The 19,590-nt window shown below is 45.3% G+C and overlaps 1 protein-coding gene and 1 long non-coding RNA gene across 2 annotated transcripts in view; one reads left to right on the top strand and one right to left on the bottom strand.

Moving 5' to 3' along the window:
* LOC129046430 (uncharacterized) overlaps nucleotides 1-11,540 on the bottom strand; it is a 69,337-nt gene extending 57,797 nt beyond the window's left edge. Inside the window, exon 1 of the long non-coding RNA XR_008507703.2 lies at nucleotides 10,908-11,540. This is a non-coding gene — a long non-coding RNA (uncharacterized LOC129046430). The remainder of the gene's footprint in view (nucleotides 1-10,907) is intronic.
* A 2,843-nt stretch (nucleotides 11,541-14,383) lies between these two features.
* Nucleotides 14,384-16,810, top strand: SOX17 (SRY-box transcription factor 17). The gene is made up of 2 exons (XM_045896548.3): nucleotides 14,384-14,899; nucleotides 15,524-16,810. The coding sequence occupies exons 1-2, from the start codon at nucleotides 14,593-14,595 to the stop codon at nucleotides 16,435-16,437; spliced, it is 1,221 nt and encodes a 406-aa protein (XP_045752504.1). The 5' UTR covers nucleotides 14,384-14,592; the 3' UTR covers nucleotides 16,438-16,810.
* Nucleotides 16,811-19,590: the final 2,780 nt, after the last annotated feature.

Below are 19,590 nucleotides of genomic sequence, written 5' to 3'. Positions count from 1 at the left end.
TAGAGAGAGAGAATGCATAAATAGGGGGAGGGGCAGAGGGAGAGAGAGAAGGGGGGAAGCAGACTCCCCACTGACCATGGAGCCCGACTTGGGGCTCAATCCCAGAACCCATGAGATTAAGACCTGAGCTGAAATCAGGAGATGGATGCCTAACTGAGCCCCCCAGACACCCTAAGTTTGATCTTATTAGAAAGACACATGACATCTCACAAGTCATGCGGCTATTACATGCCATCTACAAGAGGGGCACACTTAGGAACCTGTGAGGTTATAGCTCTAAATGCTTTAGGTAAAGGACTACATCCTTTAGTTTTGGCTTCTGGTACCAGATTCTCCAGAATGACTATTAGAAAACTTCACATCAGTTTCTTCATTGGTAAAACAGAAAAAAAATTATATGTGTATTTATTATATTTGTAAAATAATTTATATATTTTATATAATTATATAAATATAAAAATTTATATTAAAATATAAAAACTTATATAATATAAATATAACATATTTATATATACATGTATATATAAATACTTACATATATAAATATATAATAATTTATATAGATGATGTGTAGGACTAGCTATGGTTAATAACACAGGTTTAAATTTGGCAGCTGGAGAAAATTCAAGTCTGTGACTCAGAAGCAGGCGATTAGAAGGTTAGGTTAACCGAAAAGGCCCAACTGCCCCTTTCCTCTTTGCTAGAGTTTGCTTTCCAGGCCTTTCACTCCTACACCCACAAGAAATCAGAGAAGCTGAATGCGTTCACGTGCAAACAGCCGTGTTGTTCAACAGTAAACAGTGTCAGGAATGGGTGGTTGATTTGGTGCTTATTAGTGATACAAGTTTTTATCTAATTTCACTTTTATAATCAGTTTGATAGCTCCTTTAAAAACAAAATTAAAGAAGGACTAGGAACACAAAATTGCAAGAAAGAATAAAAGGGTTGCTGTTTTAAGGCCCCGGGGCTTTCGGGAGAGGCTCTTAGGAGGTCTGCACCCTTTCCTACCTGGCCTGAAGGGCCCGCAGAGATCTGCAAGTAAGCAGGACGGGAACTTTGGTAGCAGTTTGAGAGTTACCGAAGTTAGAAGACAGGGACAAAGGACAAAAAATGTAAGCGTGTAACTTGCATGTCTTTGTTATTTCGTTTTTCCAGTGATTTATTTTATTGTATTTTGAAAGGATCAGTGTGGGGCAGATTGGGAATAAAGGAAAAACCTGATCCTTCTCCACAGATGGTTTGAGAAGCTGTGCTTTAAAGAACATTTCATTTTTTTAAAGATTTTATTTATTTATTCGAGAGAGAGAGTGCAAGAGCGAAGTCAGTCAGAGAAAGACATGTATCATATGATCTCACTGATATGAGGAATTCTTAATCTCAGGAAACAAACAGGGTTGCTGGAGTGGTGGGGGGTGGGAGGGATGGGGTGGCTGGAAGAACATTTCATTTTGATCCGCATTTCAACTACGGAGGACTCATTTTCTCCTTAGAAATAGTGCCCTGGGCATAGAGAGAGGGGGCAGGGAAGGGGTTCCTGTCCTCAGATCTCCCAGTTGTTTGCTATGGGCGTAGGGGCCTTTCTTAGTCAACCTGCAGGTGGCTTGGTAGAGATTCCTTCTTCCCAGCTCCTGGCTCCAGGTGATAGCTGTGGTCTCATCCCCTCAGCAAACACCTTCAAAGAGTTAGCTGTAGATATGAAGTGGGCAGGAAGATTGGCTTTCTCCAAACACAGGGAGATTGGGTTTGGGTGGGGGGCGGGGGTAGGTGAAAATCATATTCTTAATCACAAACAAACACAATTAACTGGCAACTGGATTAAGATACCTAATCAGGCAAAATTATTTAGAGGCTCTTATAACCATCACCCTTCTTTTGAAAGTTCTTAGTTACTTTGTGAGATAATACTCTGTTAATGAAATACATGTCCATAGGGAACATTCCTCTTAAAGTGACATAAGGAGGATTCAGTAAAAGCAATAAAGGCTCTAAGGGGGAAGAGTGTTTTAAAGAAATGACAAGACGTGAAAATGCATAGTAAGGAGACTAACCAGCCGTCCAAAGTGTCCCCAGTTTTGGTCCAACTGAGGGTATAGGGAAATCCTCTAGTGAATTCCATCTTAGGCAATCTTTCATTCACTCAACGAATCTTATTGAGTTTCCATAATGTGCCAATCACCGACTGTCCTGGGCACAGCGGAGCCAGCAATTCACAACACAGATAACATCTCAGGGAGCTAGCATTTTAATGGGGAAAGGGATAGATGGTAGACAAATAAATATAAAATACGATGACTGCCAATAATAAAATTATAAAGCAGGTGAGAGAACAGAGTGTGACAAGTTTGAGGGGGAGGTGGCGGACATTGGCTATTTTAGGTAGAATGGTCTCAGAGCAGGTGTCATGAAATGAGGGAGCTTGCCATAGGAAAATACTGGGGACCTTGGTTGCATGCAAAGGGAAGAGAACGTAGGCTCTGAGGAGGAAGAAACGTGGCTGATTTTAGGAACATCGAGAGGCCGGTTGGCTGGAGTATAGCGATGGAGGCAGAGAGTAGTGAGAGGTGGGAGTAAATAGGTAAGGGCTAGTTTAGGTGGGATCACATAGGGTACCATAATGGGTAGAATGCCTACATAGGGTTGAACTGGAATTAGTTATTATATGTGATGCTTGAGCACTGGAAATGTTCACTGTTAAAATGTACCCAAATCAAATTCAAGCAAAGAGTGTTGAAAAGAATTTACATTACTCATCTTTACAAATATGCTATTATTATATAATCATATATAATTATATATAATATAATTAGCAAAATCAAATTAGCATAAGCCCTTCAACTATTAAAGACTTAAACTGCTCAAGAATTGAAACTTCAATTAGAACAACTGTCCTAAAACTCAGTTGCTATATTAGATATATTTTGGAAGTCTCACTACATGCAATGACCAAACCAGTTAATACATACACATATGATTAATATCAAATCATTCATGCCCATGGTCTTTGCTTAACTAGAGGCTGCCCCTTCCAGCTCTGGGATGCTTGATCATCACGTTTTCTGAAGAAATAGCCCAGTAAGACTTTCCTCCTTTAGTTTTGGAAAGGGAGAAAAGATTTGCCAAGCAGAGAAGAGTGTGTTATGTGCCCTGGGCTGTCGGTTGCATTTGAACTTGTACCAGCTCACTGTGGGTTGCAAAGTGCCAGCAGGGCAAGTCCTGAGCTATGGTGAGAGAAAGCAGCCATGGAAGATGCAGGTTAGGGAGAGGCTGAGACTGATCTGGAGGCTCCGTGGCTGGTCTTCATTTTAATATAGTTCCACTGAACTTCCTCTCTCATGCTGAAGATGGAAATGACTCATGGGAATTCAATCATGCATAGAAGCCGTGTAAATGAGATTGGTCAACCTCTGCACTTTGGGCAAGTCATGAAATCTGCCCTGTTATGCATTATTTTCTTCATTTAAGATCATAAAGAGTAATGCCTGTGGGGGTGTGGCTGACAGAGGGGAGAGGCAATATATTTATGAAGTATTTCCTCAAAGCAGCCACAAATTCTATGAACACTTCTGGAAAAATATTATTTAATGCTTATTCCTCTTTCTTCCTTCCTGGTTTTTTTTAAAAGATTTATTTACTTATTTTAGAAAGAGAGAGAGAAGGCGCTCGTGCATGCCTGGGAGCAGGGGGAGGGTCACAGGGAGAGGGAGAAAGAGAGAATCTCAAGCCAACTCCTTACTGAGAGCAGAGCCCATCATGGGGCTTCATCCCACGACCCCGGAGATCATGACCTGGGCCAAAATCAAGAATTTGATGCCTAACTGCCTGAGCCACCCAGACGCCCCACTTCCTTATAAGTTTTAGTAAAAGAAATGCTACTAGGTGAAGCCAATCTGTAGTTTTGCTTTAGCTTTGAATGAAAGCCCAAGGAATATATATATATTTTAAATCTTATCTTTAAGTAATCTCTACACTCAATGTGGAGCTCGAATTTAGAATCCCAAGATGGAGAGTCCCATGCTTTCTAGACTGAGCCGGCCAGACACCCATATTTTTTTGGTTTTAAAGGTACAATCCTGTAGTTCCAAAATTATGGGTGACTTCATTCAAAACAAGCAAAAATAATGCCTTGTAATTTTGTTTTTAATTTATTCCTTAAGAATTTGCCAGCAAGTAAAGATAGTAAAGAAAACTGATATTATAGTTTATGGTCACATTTTATACTTGTTATGAATAATTTTAAAATAAAAAATTTTTAAAGATTTTATTTATTTGAGAGAGAGAGAGCACAAGTGGGAGGAGAGGCAGAAGGAGAAGGAGAAGCAGGCTCCCCAGTGAGCAGGGATCCTGACACAGGATCTATCCCAGGACCCCGGGATCATGACCTGAGCTGAAGGCAGATGCTTAACTGACTGAGCCACCCAGGCGCCCCTAAAATAAATTTAAACAAGTAATTATTTATTTCCCTTGCTTCTAAACATGGAAAAGTGGAGCTCTACTGGAGATGTGCACAGAGGTATTTATGTGCTTGGAAGCCAAGAAAAGAGGGGCCAAGAGCAGGCAGGTGGAGCAGTAGGAAGACTGATTACAGTGAGCAAATATGCAGATATATCGAGGGTAATGGGAACCAAGGAAAAGGGATTTTCAAATATGGGAAGAGTGGGCTAGCAAGAACTCTGAGATGTTGGATTGGAATTGGAGGTACCTTCAATTAACTTATGGTTTTAATAGATTTTAGAGGTAGGTAAAGACACAGTTGTAGATATATGCGCATGCGTACATGCACACATGTATGCATGTTTCCTAGCTCTGTCTGCTGAATGTATGTAGAAGCAATGATATCCCAGTATCAGTGAGAACCCAGATCCTGGTTTCTAAATCCCATCCTCCACTGAAAGATGCTCTTGACTCCTTGGAGAAATGACTAAATCAGGACTGAGGCAGGAGAAGTTCAAGATGATCTTGGAATATCCTGTTATGCCAGAAAGTAAGGAAATGGTCAAAGATTGATAAGGACATAACAAAAGGCTACAGGAGCCAGCTTGAAATGTGCCCAGATCTTTGACACCAAATCTTTGCTGGCCAAATCTTCAACAACTTGAACACCCAAACAAATAATATTAGTTCAGGATGGCTAACCATTGAATAAAGAAGGAATCCATGAGTCCATCCTGATATAAATAAATAAACAAATAAATGGAAAAAAGGAAAAACTTCCATATACTAGAAGGAATAAATATAGAAGGAACGATGGGGATAGAAAACCACCATTTGTCATCCGTCTAAATGGATGCTAAGGCAGGTAGGTGGAGGTTTGATGAAGAGTAGGATATTAGTATAATGGCAGAATTCCCCCTACAAAAAATAATTATCAGTTGCATAGGGGAAAATGATGATGTGTAGGTGGAGGAACTGGGCAGATATTAATGTCATCAGGTGATCAAGGCTAACTCACCAGTGATGATATGGGCTGACATCTAGCCTCCTTTGTCATGCCCCAAGAAGAGCATGTTACCATTTCGGTAGTTTTCTTGCCAAGAATGCATGAACCCATATCAGACAGACTTAGTTGTGGAACATCTTTTGAATGAAAGCCTGGCCTCCTTCAAAATTATAAAGGTTATAAGAGACAGGAAAGACTTAGGAATTGAGGAACTGTTTCAGATGGAAGTCTGAAGAGATATGGTAACTAAATGCGATGTGTGATCCTGGATTGAATGTCGGACCAGAAAAAAGAGAGAGAGTTTGTTGGAGCAGTTTGCAAAATTTGAATTGGGCATGGGGCTTAGAGTGTAGTAATGTTAGATGTATGGTAGTAATGTTAATTTCCTGATTTGTTTGGTTATTTGGTCGTTATATGGGAAAATGTCCCATGGAGTATTTAGAATGAGTGAGAAATCATGTCACAGCTTGCTCTCGACTGGTTCAGAAAAAGGCTAATGACATACATACATACATACATGTCTATGTTTTAATATATAAGATCTAAAATAATACATTGATGTATTACATATTTATACAGTATCTATAATGTATGGTAAATTTTAATATGTTAATGATAACTAATATATGTATTATATATTTATACTGTTCTACACATTGACACCTTTTTGGAGAGGGAAAGTGAGATAAAGTAAATGTGGCGAACTGTTTTTATTTATTTAGATAGAGATGGAGCAAAAGAGATAAAATATTACCAAAGTGTCTCAGTGAAGATGACGCAGTTCTTTATAATATTCTTGCAATTTCTAAGTTTGAAGTTGTTTCAAAATAAATGATTTTTAAAAAATACCTGCATGTTTATATAGCTGTATAAGTGTATATATATGTGTGTGTGTGTGTATATATATATACAGCTGTGTAAGTAACAAATGCTTTCATATATTAGTGTAATATGTGATATTTCCTGTGTAAAACATTTCCATGTTTCCAAATTCTCACTAGGGTAATTGTATGGAACTTGGAAAAAAGCAGGTATGGGTTATACAGTCCCTTTCTGTCCTAGGATTCTGTAAATGTCAGGTGAGTTCCAGGGAAATGTTATGTAAGAAGGAAGTGTCAAAAGGAAAGAGTTGTCTATTTGTCTCCAAATTCCAGTTTTATTTTTATTTTTTTTAAAGATTTTATTTATTTGACAGAGAGAGACACAGTGAGAGCAGGAACACAAGCAGTGGGAGTGGGAGAGGGAGAAGCAGGCTTCCCACAGAGCAGGGAGCCCGATGCGGGGCTGGAGCCCGATGCGGGGCTCGATCCCAGGACCCCGGGATCATGACCTGAGCCGAAGGCAGACGCTTAACAACTGAGCCACCCAGGCGCCCCATCCAAATTCCAGTTTTAAATTAACCACTGAAATAATCTTAGCTTTCCTAAAATAATGGCTATCCAGTAAATCCATAGTCTTAGTTCATAAGAATAGCATCTGCTTTGTCCTGGATCAAAGGTGAGACCTTCTGCATAGTAATTAGTTTAAAAACAAGACAAAACAAAACCTTTTGCTCTAAAAACAGCAGTATTCCATTATAGCCCAAAGTAGTCAGTCTTCTCCACAATCCCTTGTTCCATTATACTCAATTTGCTATATATATATATATATATATATATATATATACATTTGTACAAAGAATCTTCTCTAAATGCATATATACCCAGACATTCATGGACACACACACACACACGCACACACACACACTAACATAGTTCCATTTAGCACTTTTACTTTGTAAAAATCTTTGTGACTTTCGTTCTTATCTTTATCTGGAAAAACTGGGAAGACTTGAGGTATTATCCTCTTCTTTTTTTGAGAAAGCTGAGCATGAGGAATTTAACAGACTCACAGTTTACCTAGTGGCAAGTTATTGAACAACCACAACTAGACTTTAGAATCTTTTAATTATACTACACTGAAAGATCCAGGCAAGGTTGGTGGGTTACACTTCCTTTAAATATATGTATACCAGGCGTAGTTATCAAAATTGAACTTTGTCTCTGTGACTCTAGGAGAAGAATCTAGACCTACCCAGGTAAGTACTGGTTGCAAGGTGTCTCTTAGCATTTCAGAGATGTTCTAATGGAATACTGAATGTCTTATGATTCTATGTACTTTTTTCCTTGCCAGTCTTAACACAATTTTAGAAAGTTGACATGCATAAAACAAAGATATTTTTTACCACCAAAGTTAAAATGTTCATATTCACATGTAATTGGAAAATGCACAATAGTTTATAGAACTCTCTAAAAGCTTCTGCCAATGTAACAGACAATTTTGATGAAAACAGGATGTTAGTTATTACTAGTTATAATAATGCTACAATATTATGAAATGTCCTTAATTTTTTTCTTGAAAACATTTCTTTAGTTGTTACAATGCATTTACCTTCAGTACTATGGTAGCTCTTTAAAATGTATCCAACGTGTCTTCACATGCTGGCAGTTTTATTACTATTATTTTATTATTAAATACCTGTGTAGCACTTACCATGTGCTAGATCCTATTCTAAGCAGTTTATGAACAATCAACTCATTTCATCCTCATAAAGCTCTGAGGTTATTACTATAATTAACTTCCACTTTACACAGGAGGCTTACAGGATAAGTAATATGTCTAAGGATACATAGTTGATAAACAGTAGAATGTGAATTCAATTCCAAGCAGTTCAACTCCCAAATTTGTACTCATAACCAATGTACCAGGATGCACTAAGCCTCAGACTTACGGGTGCTAGAGAATTATTTGTTGATTAAAGAAATAAATTATTCTCTTGTCTTTTAGACTGGTTTGGAAACATTAAGCAAATTACCCAATGGCTCTGTGCCTTAATTTTCCACTTCATAAAATAGAATTGATATTTGTCATCCATTACTCTCCCAAACAGCAGTAAGAATGGAAAGAATTTACTTTACCTAGCTGCTGAGCATATGTAGTTATGCCTTAAAGACTTGGTCAGCAGTAGGTCTAGAGACTAATAGCATAAACCTTAAACATGTGACAAGACCCCAAGAGTTTCATGTTATTCACTGAGTCTCTTTCTGTTTGAACTAATGGATGTACAGGGGCAGAGCTTTGAAGACCTCAACTTCCTTGTATTTTAACTTTATTCCCATGTAACTTTGAGCTGTTTTCATTTTTCCAGTGGAATTAGAATGTGTTCACAACACACAAATTTAATACTCAAATATTGCTCATTCAATAATATTCAAAATAAATGAGATGTCCGCCAGGGCTTAGATTATGTGATCTAATAAAAATACCTAACTGTAGATCTTCCAAATGAAAATGCTTTCTTGTTATAGCCCTGCATCCCTGATATTAAGGAAATGATCACGACCTGGTTAGGGACTGCACCGGAAGCTTCTGTGCAAGAATCCTAATCCATTTCTACCTGTCCACTGTCATTAGTTAGTCCCTACAAACACCATCAGGCCCTTCATGGGTTGTAGACATGACATGGGAAATTCAGACCAAGACCCACCACTGAGAACAAGGGCAAACAGGCAGTCCAAGCATCATGTCATGTGACCTTGAGCAAGTCCCCTATCATTGTTCCATCTCAATCTCCTTGTCTGAAAAATGGGGATTATAACAAAGGCTTCACACCTCTAAGGCCGCCATGAGAATCAGGTGAGTGAATGTATGTGAAACTGCTTTCTCTACGATTATGAAGAAATAAATACTCAAGGTTTTGGCTGTGCAAAATGCCCCAAGATAGAAACTTGCTTATGCCTTATATCCACATGCAAATATGTACATTCTTGGGCTGGACTTCCATGCTGAATGGGTTCAGAAAAGCAACAGGACTGGAGTTCATCCTCAGAAGAAGTGAGATTTCAGGTGCTCTGTGATGGAGACCCAGCTGATGAAGGAGAGGGTGAGAGAGAATAGTCCAGGCCTTAAAAAGTACTGACAATGTTTTTGGCAAGGTCAAAGAAATGGGAGAAGAAAATTCAGGCCACAGAGGTCTACGAAAGACTGACTGCCAAGGAAACCAGCAAGGAGTCCTGATGTTTTTTATCCTGCTTAGAAACTTTGGAAGCCAACTCAGGTGCCTATTTCAAAATCTGATACGCTTCTGGCTGAGGTTGCACAGAAGAGTACAGAATGAGTGCTGTCAGGAGTGCCCTGTCCTATGACCTATTAACTTTGATCACTCTCATGATCACAGAACACACACCTCACCCTCACCAACCACCTGCCCAAACCCAGCCCTGCTGACTAGGGAAACTTGGCAAGTCAGAGTTTTCCTGGTGGAAAGGAAACTTCTTACCTCTACTAGAAAAAAAAAAAAAAATCTCAAGAGTACTTGGCCTACTGATGTTGGCATCCCCTTTACAAGCCAGGAACAAATGATCACAGGAGAACAGGCCTAGAGCACCCCGCTGGAAGTGAATAAATCAGAGAGGAAGACTAATGGTACTGCATTGTGCATTCCTCCAAGGCAAGGGCCGTGACTGCTTGCCTTTGGGTGGGAGTCCAAGTGTTCTGCTCACCGTGGGCTTGGGGCTGATAAGACGGGTCAGTTGAAGATACAGCTTTACAAGGAAAGCCCTGGCCTCTTCTAGGGTGTGAGGAGGGTGGAAGCAGGAGGTTAGCAGAAGCGATGCATAGAAGCCATGCCGCTATTGAAATTCCCTTTCAAGTCGCAAGGCAACTATGAAGGGGACAGCAGGACAGTGTGCTCATGGAAAATGGAGAAGGAGCTGGGCTGCCTTCTCCTTCACCCCAAAGGCCACCTGCCCTCCAACCCCCGGGAGCCTGAGGTTCTCTCTGCCAGAGAGTAAAGGGAAGGAGCCCACACTTCTACCAGGACCACAGCTGGGGCTGGGGGTGGGGGGGATCTAAGAAACACCCCCGCGGACGAGTTTCTGAGCAGGGAAGTGGACCGGGAACAGCGCATTTCCTGCTTCGCCGGTGCAAACCCCAGGCGGAGCCAAGCGGGAACAGGGTTACGACCGAGGAGTCGCCAGCTGCCAGGGCGCGGTTCGCGGGCGGCCTCGAGGGGTCCGCGTATTGGGGAGAGATTCAGACGGACCGAGTTCGACAGGGCGTGAAAGCAAAACACACGCCTCCCATCCTCGTGCAGAACAGGTGCCCCAAAGCCCCTCTCGCTGTCGCTCTTTTTGGGCTCCCGCACAACCGACGGGTTAGGGCCGAGAGCAAGGTGCCAGGTCCGTGGGGCTCCGACTCTGGGGAGGGACGGGTAAGGGCGGCGGAGCGGGTGGCCCAGTCTTCCGGGCCACTCCGTCCTCCCCACCTCTCCCATCCCACCCGCGACCTTCGACCTCGCATCCCGGACCCACGGGGGACTGGCCCAGGGACAGGGAGGAGAGGCGCAAGGTATCGAGACGCGCGGCGCCGCCGCCCGGTCGGCGCCGGGGCGAGCGATGCGAATCGGCGGCGTCCGGCTGCTCGGCCCTACCTGGGAGGTGCGGAGCCTCGCCCGCGCTCCGCCGCCGTTCGCCGCCTCCCGCGGGGCTCCCGGAGGCCGCCGCCGGCGCGCGATTTATAAATGCAAAGGCCTTATTGTTGTGCTTTGTTCCAAGGACAGCATTGTCTATTCATCCGCGGGCCTCCTCGGCGTTTTCCCTGGGTTTGCGGCGCGCACTCCCCTCCCCGCCCCCAAGGACTTGCTCTCCAGAGCCAACCCGGATCTGTCTGGGTGCCCACGGCCTTCCCTAACGTGAAAGTCCTTCGTCCGGCTCCCGCTTCCCGAGCATCGAAAACACAAAAGCCTGCAGGAAATCACCCAGTCTTTGCCTGCTCACTCGGGCCCCGGGAAAAGCGCGTCTCCGACTCCCCGGGTCTGAGCCACAGCTCGTCACCTACCCGGGTTAATTTCTGCGCCCACGGGCCAAAGGCCCCAAGTGGCAGCGGGCACAGCTTCTTGCTGCGCTAGTCGCTTCCTCGCCAGCCTTTCGAGCCTCGAGTCTGGCCTGGGGACCGTGAGTGCAATTAGTAGCCAGGAACCCAGAGATCCTGGACTGTGCGGTGCAAATGCACCCGGCCGCCTACCCGAGCGGGTGTACGAGGCTCTGACTCGCGAAACTAGTTTGTCGTCCCCCACCCCACCCCCGCCCGAATCCCCCGCGTAAATCTCTCGTGTTGAGAAAAGCAAGGCTTGCAGGAAACCACTCCGGATGTTTGCTGCTTTTCATGTGGCATTTGTGGCTGGCTCTGATAACGTCTAGAGCTCGACTTCAACACCGCGTTTAGTAAAGAGACCGAAATAGAAGGGTCCACACACACCACGGACTGGTCTGCGGCGCCGCAGCCCCCAACACCCTCCCCCCAAAATACATGACATGTGAATGATCAGAAGAAATTAGATCTAGGTAATGGTAGGTAAAAGGGACTAGTCTTAAGAAGGCACCGTAATTCCCAACTGGCAAATATAAGTAAACTCCTCCTTTATAACTGCCAGGGAAGGCGTTCTAAGAAGTGGGGGAGGGACGCAAAGTCTGAAGCTCCCGCTCCATCCTGTGGATGCTGTGCTCTCACCTGAGTTCTCAGTAATCTTACCCAACAAAAATTAGTAGTCTGTCTCCAAGAACACGTGCAAATAATAATGGCGGTCCTCCAGGTTGTTTCCCCCATCAGGTTCTCTCTGCACCTCTCCCTGGAATGGTGTGGGCCAGGAAGAAAACGAGGACGAAGAAAGTGTACAAGGGTAAACCCATGCATATACATTTTTTTTTGATTCACACTTGGATTGAATTTTCTGTACCCTATGTTATTTTTTTACAGAACTAATCAAATAGATTAATATAGGCAGATAAAATGGATTCTGGAACGGGCAGTGTTTTTGTTTGGTTTTCAATCTCTAATCTAACGAAACTCCTGTTCATGAAAACTTTTTCACTAATACAAAATCTGCTTCGAGATCTTTGCAAAGATATTGATTATTATCCAGAAAAATTAGAGAAGCTCGCCAAGAAAACAAGGAGCAAGGCGCTATGGGGTGAACTTTTTCTCTCCTATAGTTTCCTTATTTATATAACCATTTGCAAAGCAATTATGCTTAATTTTCAAGCCCATATTTATTTCAGAAAAAATAAAGCTTTAAAGGAAAGGTACACAGTTAAATTTGTTTAAGATCAGCTCCTTCAAAACCACCCATTAAAAATAACACTTGTCTATGATTTTCTTAAGCAGATTAAAATTTTTTTCTGGGTTGAACCTCAGAGACCCAGGAACTAGAACCACTTAATTTATCCTGTGTATGAAGACTGGCTTCTAACAGTGAGGGAGGGCAGCCGAAGCTTCACAGATTCTCACAGAGTCAAAGTAAATTTGGCTTAAAACCCGTGTGAAGGAGGGTTTTTTTTTTTTTTTTTGGTGGGGGGTAATAGCAATGTCAGAGAAACTGTAGGCCAGAGGTTTCCTAAGGTGTTGTGTTTCTTTGTTTTTATGAATGCCACCAATAAGCAGACTTGATAGAATACTTTGTTACTCTAATTTCACAAAAATGCTGCAGCATTTACCTCCCAAATCCCGGATGTTAGCCTTAGCTTGTCATCACACCTTCACAGTAAACAAAGAAAATCTGTTCTGGACAGTGATGTATTAATTTCTTTGCAAAGTTACGGAATTATGCAGAAATGGCTGTGTTAATCGCCTTAGAAAACACAAATATACAAATACACAAGTACAACAGCTTGGTTTAGTGATTAGGAGCTCAAAATCAGGGCAGAGTACTGGAGATGAATTCTACTCCTCAGTGCTGTGACCTCAGGAAAGTTCCTTAACCTCACTGTGTCTCAGGTTCCTATCCTGTAATATGTAACAGTGTCTACCTCACAGAATTATAAGGATAAACTAGCTTACTAAATTTGAGGGCTGTGCCATGTAAGTGCAATATGAGGGCTTGTTTAAAAAATCCCACTGAAAAGGTTTCAGATTTAAACACAAGTCGAATACACTCAGATTTTCATTTCAGTCTAAAGAAACGTATAGAATCCCATAAGAGCTACAGTTACTTTGCTGAGCAACCGGATAGCTCTTTCCTCCATTAGATGGGCTTTAAGATAAATATTGCTGCTAGTGTTACCACATTTTAGAAATCAAAACTAAGTCTTGCCTCTTTTACTGAACATGTATGAGAAACCTTTTATGTTTATCATACATTTCATGCACAAATTTTCAAGGGTTTCTTCATTGTTATGAATAAAGGTTTTAAATTCTTCAGGATGACGGAATATTGGCTACAGGATGTCATTCCGTATTTAATCTTGTTTTAGAAATTAGAATTTACCTCGGACACAGCATTTTGAATGTAGTACCACAAGCAAGTTGAGTTCTTGGGGAGAGAATGCATTTTTAATTTATTAGCAACAGTATCTATTGCATTCAATAAAACACACTTCAAGAAGACACCCGTGGGGTTCCCTGAAGATAGGTCGCCTCCCCACACTGAAATCCTTAGCTCCCATAATAAAGTGTATGCTCAAATGTTAACTGACTCTTTCCACTTAATATAAAAATCTTTCTGAATACGGTATATAGATACATAGATTTATTCTTTTTAAATAGCTGCATAGTAACCCAAATTATAGAAGTGTCATATTTAAGGGGGAAAAAAAGAGTATGCTTAGTGTGTTCATCTGAACTATCGTGGCCAAGTACTTCTATCCAGCGGTACAGTCAGCATTCCAGAAGGTTTCTCAGGAGTCCCCCTTGCCGGGTCGGAGGGAACGTGCAGCCAGAGCCCGGCTTCAGCCAGTTTTTCCGGGGGCAGGTGTAGCCTTGGGCGCGGGGCCGGGGGAGGGGAAAGGGCGGGCGTGGGGTTGAAGTGAGACTTGGGACTCGGGCGGCTGGCTGGGCGTGGGCCTAAAGACGCTCGCCCGGCCCGCCCCCACCACTCCATTGGCCACATCAGTGCAGAAAAGGGCCCGCGGCCCGGGGCGCCCGCAGTGTCACTGGGCCGGCGGGGACGCTGGTTGCGCGGTGGGCTAGGACTGGCCAGGAACGTCGGCAGCGGGGTCAGGCCCGGGAGACTTCGGCAGCCCACGGGGCATCTCCGTCCCTCGCTCCCACCCCCTCCCCCGGGTCGGGGGAGGCGGTGTGTCGGCGGAGGGTTGTGGGGCGCGGGGCAGGGCTGGAGCGCCATGAGCAGCCCGGATGCGGGGTACGCCAGTGACGACCAGAGCCAGACCCGCAGCGCGCTGCCCGCGGTGATGGCCGGGCTGGGCCCCTGCCCCTGGGCCGAGTCGCTGAGCCCCCTCGGGGACATGAAGGTGAAGGGCGAGGCGGCGGCGAGCAGCGGGGCGCCGGCGGGGGCGGCGGGCCGAGCCAAGGGCGAGTCTCGCATCCGGCGGCCGATGAACGCCTTCATGGTGTGGGCTAAGGACGAACGCAAGCGTCTGGCGCAGCAGAACCCGGACCTGCACAACGCCGAGTTGAGCAAGATGTTGGGTGAGTCCGAGCTCCCGACCCAGGGCGGTGCGAATCGCGGAGCCGCTTCCTTGAGTCCAAGAGGGGTGCGTGCCTTGCGCTCGAGGCCAGTGGTGTGGTGCCTCCAGGGTCCTTCCCTGTGGCCCTCGGTTCCCCTTCCGCATGCCCTCTCCCGACTCTCCAAATGGTCTGGGTCGTCGGTGCCCGGGTAACCCGGGTGACCGGGGCCGCGGCTACAACGGCTTTGGGGAGGCGGCTTCACCGCCGGTCTGGGCCACCTCGAGGGTATCCCGGGAGCCAGGCGGGTTTGGTCCTGCCCGTTCCCCTACTCCTTCCCCGAGTAGGGGACGTTTTCAATTCCTGAAAGGCCGGGAATGGGTGAGCTGGGAAGCCGCTTCCTGGAGGCTAAAAGAAGGGAGGGTTGCCCTTAGAGGACCCAAGATGTCCTGTCTTCCCCAAGTGTCTGGACTCCGCTCGGCCTCTGGAGTCGCAGCCTTTCACTCTTTAACTTGACCTCTTCCCTCCCTCTAGTTGCTCAATTAAAAGTCGGAGGGGAGAGGTAGGGCCAGGGGGGCCCTGGGGCCCGGGAGCGGGAGCTCGGAAAGTAAGCCCGGCGCCCCTCTCCACCTTCCTACGCCCATGCAGGCAAGTCGTGGAAAGCGCTGACCCTGGCGGAGAAGCGGCCCTTCGTGGAGGAGGCCGAGCGGCTGCGCGTGCAGCACATGCAGGACCACCCCAACTACAAGTACCGGCCGCGGAGGCGCAAGCAGGTGAAGCGACTGAAGCGGGTGGAGGGCGGCTTCCTGCACGGCCTCGCCGAGCCGCCGGCCGCCACGCTGGGCCCCGAGGGCGGCCGCGTGGCCATGGACGGCCTGGGCCTGCCCTTCCCCGAGCAGGGCTTCCCGACCGGCCCGCCGCTGCTGCCCCCGCACATGGGCGGCCACTACCGCGACTGCCAGGGCCTGGGCGCGCCCCCGCTCGACGGCTACCCGCTGCCCACGCCGGACACGTCCCCGCTGGACGGCGTGGAGCCGGATCCCGCCTTCTTCGCCGCGCCGCTGCCCGGGGACTGTCCGGCGGCCGGCCCCTACAGCTATCCGCAGGCCTCGGACTACGCGGGGCCCCCGGAGCCGCCAGTCGGCCCCATGCACTCCCGGCTCAGCCTGGAGCAGGCGGGCCCTGCAGTCCCGGGCCACGTGGCGCCCTCCAGCGCCCTGCAGCTGTACTACAACGCGATTAGCTCGCCGGCGGCGGGCGGCGGGCGCGGCTTCTCTCTGCCGCCGCCGCAGCACCCACCCGGCCCGGGGCAGCCGTCGCCCCCTCCCGAGGCCCTGCCCTGCCGGGACGGCGCGGACCCGAACCAGCCCGCCGAGCTCCTCGGGGAGGTGGACCGCACGGAATTTGAACAGTATCTACACTTTGTGTGCAAGCCCGAGATGGGTCTCCCTTACCAGGGACATGACTCCGGTGTGAATCTCCCAGACAGCCACGGGGCCATTTCCTCGGTGGTGTCCGACGCCAGCTCTGCGGTATATTACTGCAACTATCCTGACGTTTGACAGGCCCCCATCCGATCCCGCCTGCCGGCCAGAAGCACAGTGTTACACACTTCCCGGAGGGGCTAAGGAAATCCTCAGCCTCATGTGGTTTCGTTTTGTTTTTAAGTTGCCTAGGCATATAATTTATGGTAATTTATTTTGTCTGCCACTTGAACAGTTGGGGGGAGAAAGATGTGAGGTTGTGTTTTAAGATTTGTTCAGATACTGGTTTCCCACAGTTGTGTTGTCAAAACCCCATTTCCCAGTTCAAGCTTACCAGTTTTGAATGTGTCCCAGAATAACTTGCTCCATTTTCTGAAAATTTATTGATCAAAAACAATTCTGTCCTGGGTGTGTTTTCTCGATCTTTAAAAAAATAAAATCTGGAATCCTACTTTTTCACTCTACTAGTGCCTCTGTTACAAAAGCCAGTTTTTAAGATGCATGTTAAGTATTGGTAGCATTGGAATCATTTTAATGATATTTAATACGTAGCTGCAGATTTCTCATTCTTTTATATTGGTAGAACTAAATAATTCAAGGATAAAACCTAAAAATGAACGTTAGGATATCTAAGGTTTTGTTTTTTGCTAGGTACAAAAACCTCGTGGAATGAGCCTATGTTATACATTTCAGTGATCTTAGTTTCTAAAAAGTAATGGTTAATCTTAACACTCTTAAGTATTTTCAATTTTAGTATATCCCTCCCACCGGAGGAGAACATCCAAGGCATTTGGGTTTCCTAGTTTGAATCTTGAGAGCGGTCTAAAGAGGTGTTTGGATTTTCCTTTGTCTCCATTTCATCAAGAGTCTGTACACTCCCTCTCAACACTGAGTTTGCCAGTCCTCACATGTCTACACCTTGGGAAATAGTGTTGTTGCAGGGTTAAAAATCATTTGAAGGAGTCACAGGAATGAATCAAAAGAAAATGTGCATTGTGACCTTAACTTTGAATGAAACTCAGCATCTGTAATTTTAATAGGATGCTCTCCTATAGACTGCATACCTGGTGCATTGCATTTTCTGAAACGAGCAGTTCTTAAGCTCTGGAGAGTCCCAGTGATGATTTGTAGCTAGTGTTCTTTAGAAGTGCAACTAAAGCTACAGCCCTAGGGTAACACAGAATATTCTACCCTTGTAGGGAAGAAAGGGAGTCACAGGCCTGTAAAAGTGAGGGGTTAACCCCTGCTGTGTGCTGTGGCCCTATCCATCAGATTTTGCAGATTGAGACATAATGGATACAGATGACTTGTAACGGGCATTTCCAGTGCCAGGTGTTTGGGTCAAGGTCATTCTGTACCAAGTTTGAGCCTGATCAAGCCTGTGAGTTGAGGAGGGTTTTTCCCCCTTTTGCAAGTGAGGAAAGGAGGTACCAGAGCCGTCACCTGCCACATACATGGTGAAAGCTTGGTGTTAAAAGTTCTTAACACTTTTTTTAAAAGATTTTATTTTTAAGTGCGCGCCTGGGTGGCTCAGTTGGTTAAGCGACTGCCTTCGGCTCAGGTCATGATCCTGGAGTCCCGGGATCGAGTCCCATATCGGGCTCCCTGTTCAGTGGGGGGTCTGCTTCTCCCTCTGACCCTCTTCCCTCTCATGCTGTCTCTCATTCTCTCAAATAAATAAATAAAATCTTTAAAAAAAAATTAAAAAAAGATTTTTAAGTAATCTCTACACACAATGTGGGGCTCGAACCTGCAACCCCAAGATCAAGAGCTCCATGCTCCACTGACTGAGCCAGCCAGGCACCCCTACAAGTTCTTAAAACATATTTAATCACTGTTTTCCTTCGTGCCAGGGTATATTTGTGGGCACTGGAAGAACTGGCATGCTGGTGGTGAGAAACTATATAATTCTCTGTATTGATAAATGCTATAGAGAAAAGGGAGGGGTAGGAGAATAGCTTAAAGCATTTATCTTGAAGAGGGATATCTGAGCTGAAATGCTTGGCTGGATTCTCTGGGGAAATGGCAAGGCGTGTTTTTCAGAGAGGGTCCCTGGATGCTAGGAATGTTTGGGACAGAAAGTTTCAGTAAGGAAAGATAAGTCTATTTTGTTAGGCATAACCGAGGTTACATTTAAAATTTGAAATTCTGAAGTTCACTCCTGGCTTTATATCTACCACCTAATCCAGTTTACTTGTCTCTACTACTCTACCCTTTCCACATTCTTTATTCCTCTGTCCCTAGACAGGTTCTGCTTCCAGTCTGAGTTCCTTCCCCAGGATGTCCCGAGTTCCTAGCAGATAAAGTGAGCAGAGGGGCCTCACTTGCTCAGGTTCAAGGCCATGTCTCCGGTTGAGATCACACTAGGCATTTGGCACATACATGGCGCAAGAAGACGAAGTTGTACCCTTGGCTGCTATATCTTACAAAATAAAAAGATAAATAGGGAAAAGAGGAAAGGGGAAAAGTAGAGTGCTAGGTGGGGTTGGGGGCAGAGAATCAAAAGTCCTGTTAAGTTACATTCTTAACTATTCACCAGGTACAGGTGGAAAATAGTAAGAGCTAAAAAATTTTAGGCAATTCCAGGGCCTTTAACCCCAACAAAGGAGAATTAGTGCTCACAGTACCTCTTGGTACAGGCATCCAGCCCATTCCTTCTCTTTCCTCAGGCAGACTCCGATGAAGTGGTCTCAGGTGGCAGCTAGTGACTGCTTTTTGTTTTACTGTAGAAACAAATACATAAGACACATTGCTTTTCCCCTACTGGAGAAGTCAGGAGGTAAAAATGCAAGGCTGCGCCCCTGAAATTATAAACACTCTTAGAGGTCTTGCTCATTTGAATTCACCTTAGATGATGGTCTGAGGAAAGCCAGAAAGCCTCTCCCCAAGAGTGCACACGTGCACGCACGCACACAATATTTTAGACATAATTTTAGGCAATTCATGACCCCTGGCAACTCATCCAAGGGGTGTGGGAATCTGAAACCCTCAGATTTAGAAGCTGTGATGGTGAAGCTTTGTTGGAAAGCTTGGCATCGCAGCATCGAAGCAACAAGCAGTTTCCCTGTATTGGAAAACACAGAGGGACATGTCAAGAACCCTCCCATTTTACTGAGTTCTCCCTTCCTGAGACATGTGAATCAAGAAACATGGGGAGTGGTACGTCCCTTTCTCAAAGTATAAAGGAAACTCCTGATGCGCTGTCAAGATGAACGTATGGTTTTCGCCTTT

Source organism: Mirounga angustirostris, unplaced genomic scaffold (genome assembly GCF_029215605.1).
Source record: "Mirounga angustirostris isolate CCGP_5_RB_7025 unplaced genomic scaffold, mMirAng1.0.hap1 SCAF_4, whole genome shotgun sequence".
NCBI classification, from domain to species: domain Eukaryota; kingdom Metazoa; phylum Chordata; class Mammalia; order Carnivora; family Phocidae; genus Mirounga; species Mirounga angustirostris.
This window is presented reverse-complemented; position numbering and strand designations above follow the sequence as displayed.

Coding starts and splice junctions, on each gene's coding strand:
- SOX17 (XM_045896548.3), top strand. CDS start 14,593: ATGAGCAGCCCGGATGCGGGGTACGCCAGTGACGACCAGAGCCAGACC. Junction 14,900..15,523: donor CGAGTTGAGCAAGATGTTGG/GTGAGTCCGAGC, acceptor ACGCCCATGCAG/GCAAGTCGTGGAAAGCGCTG.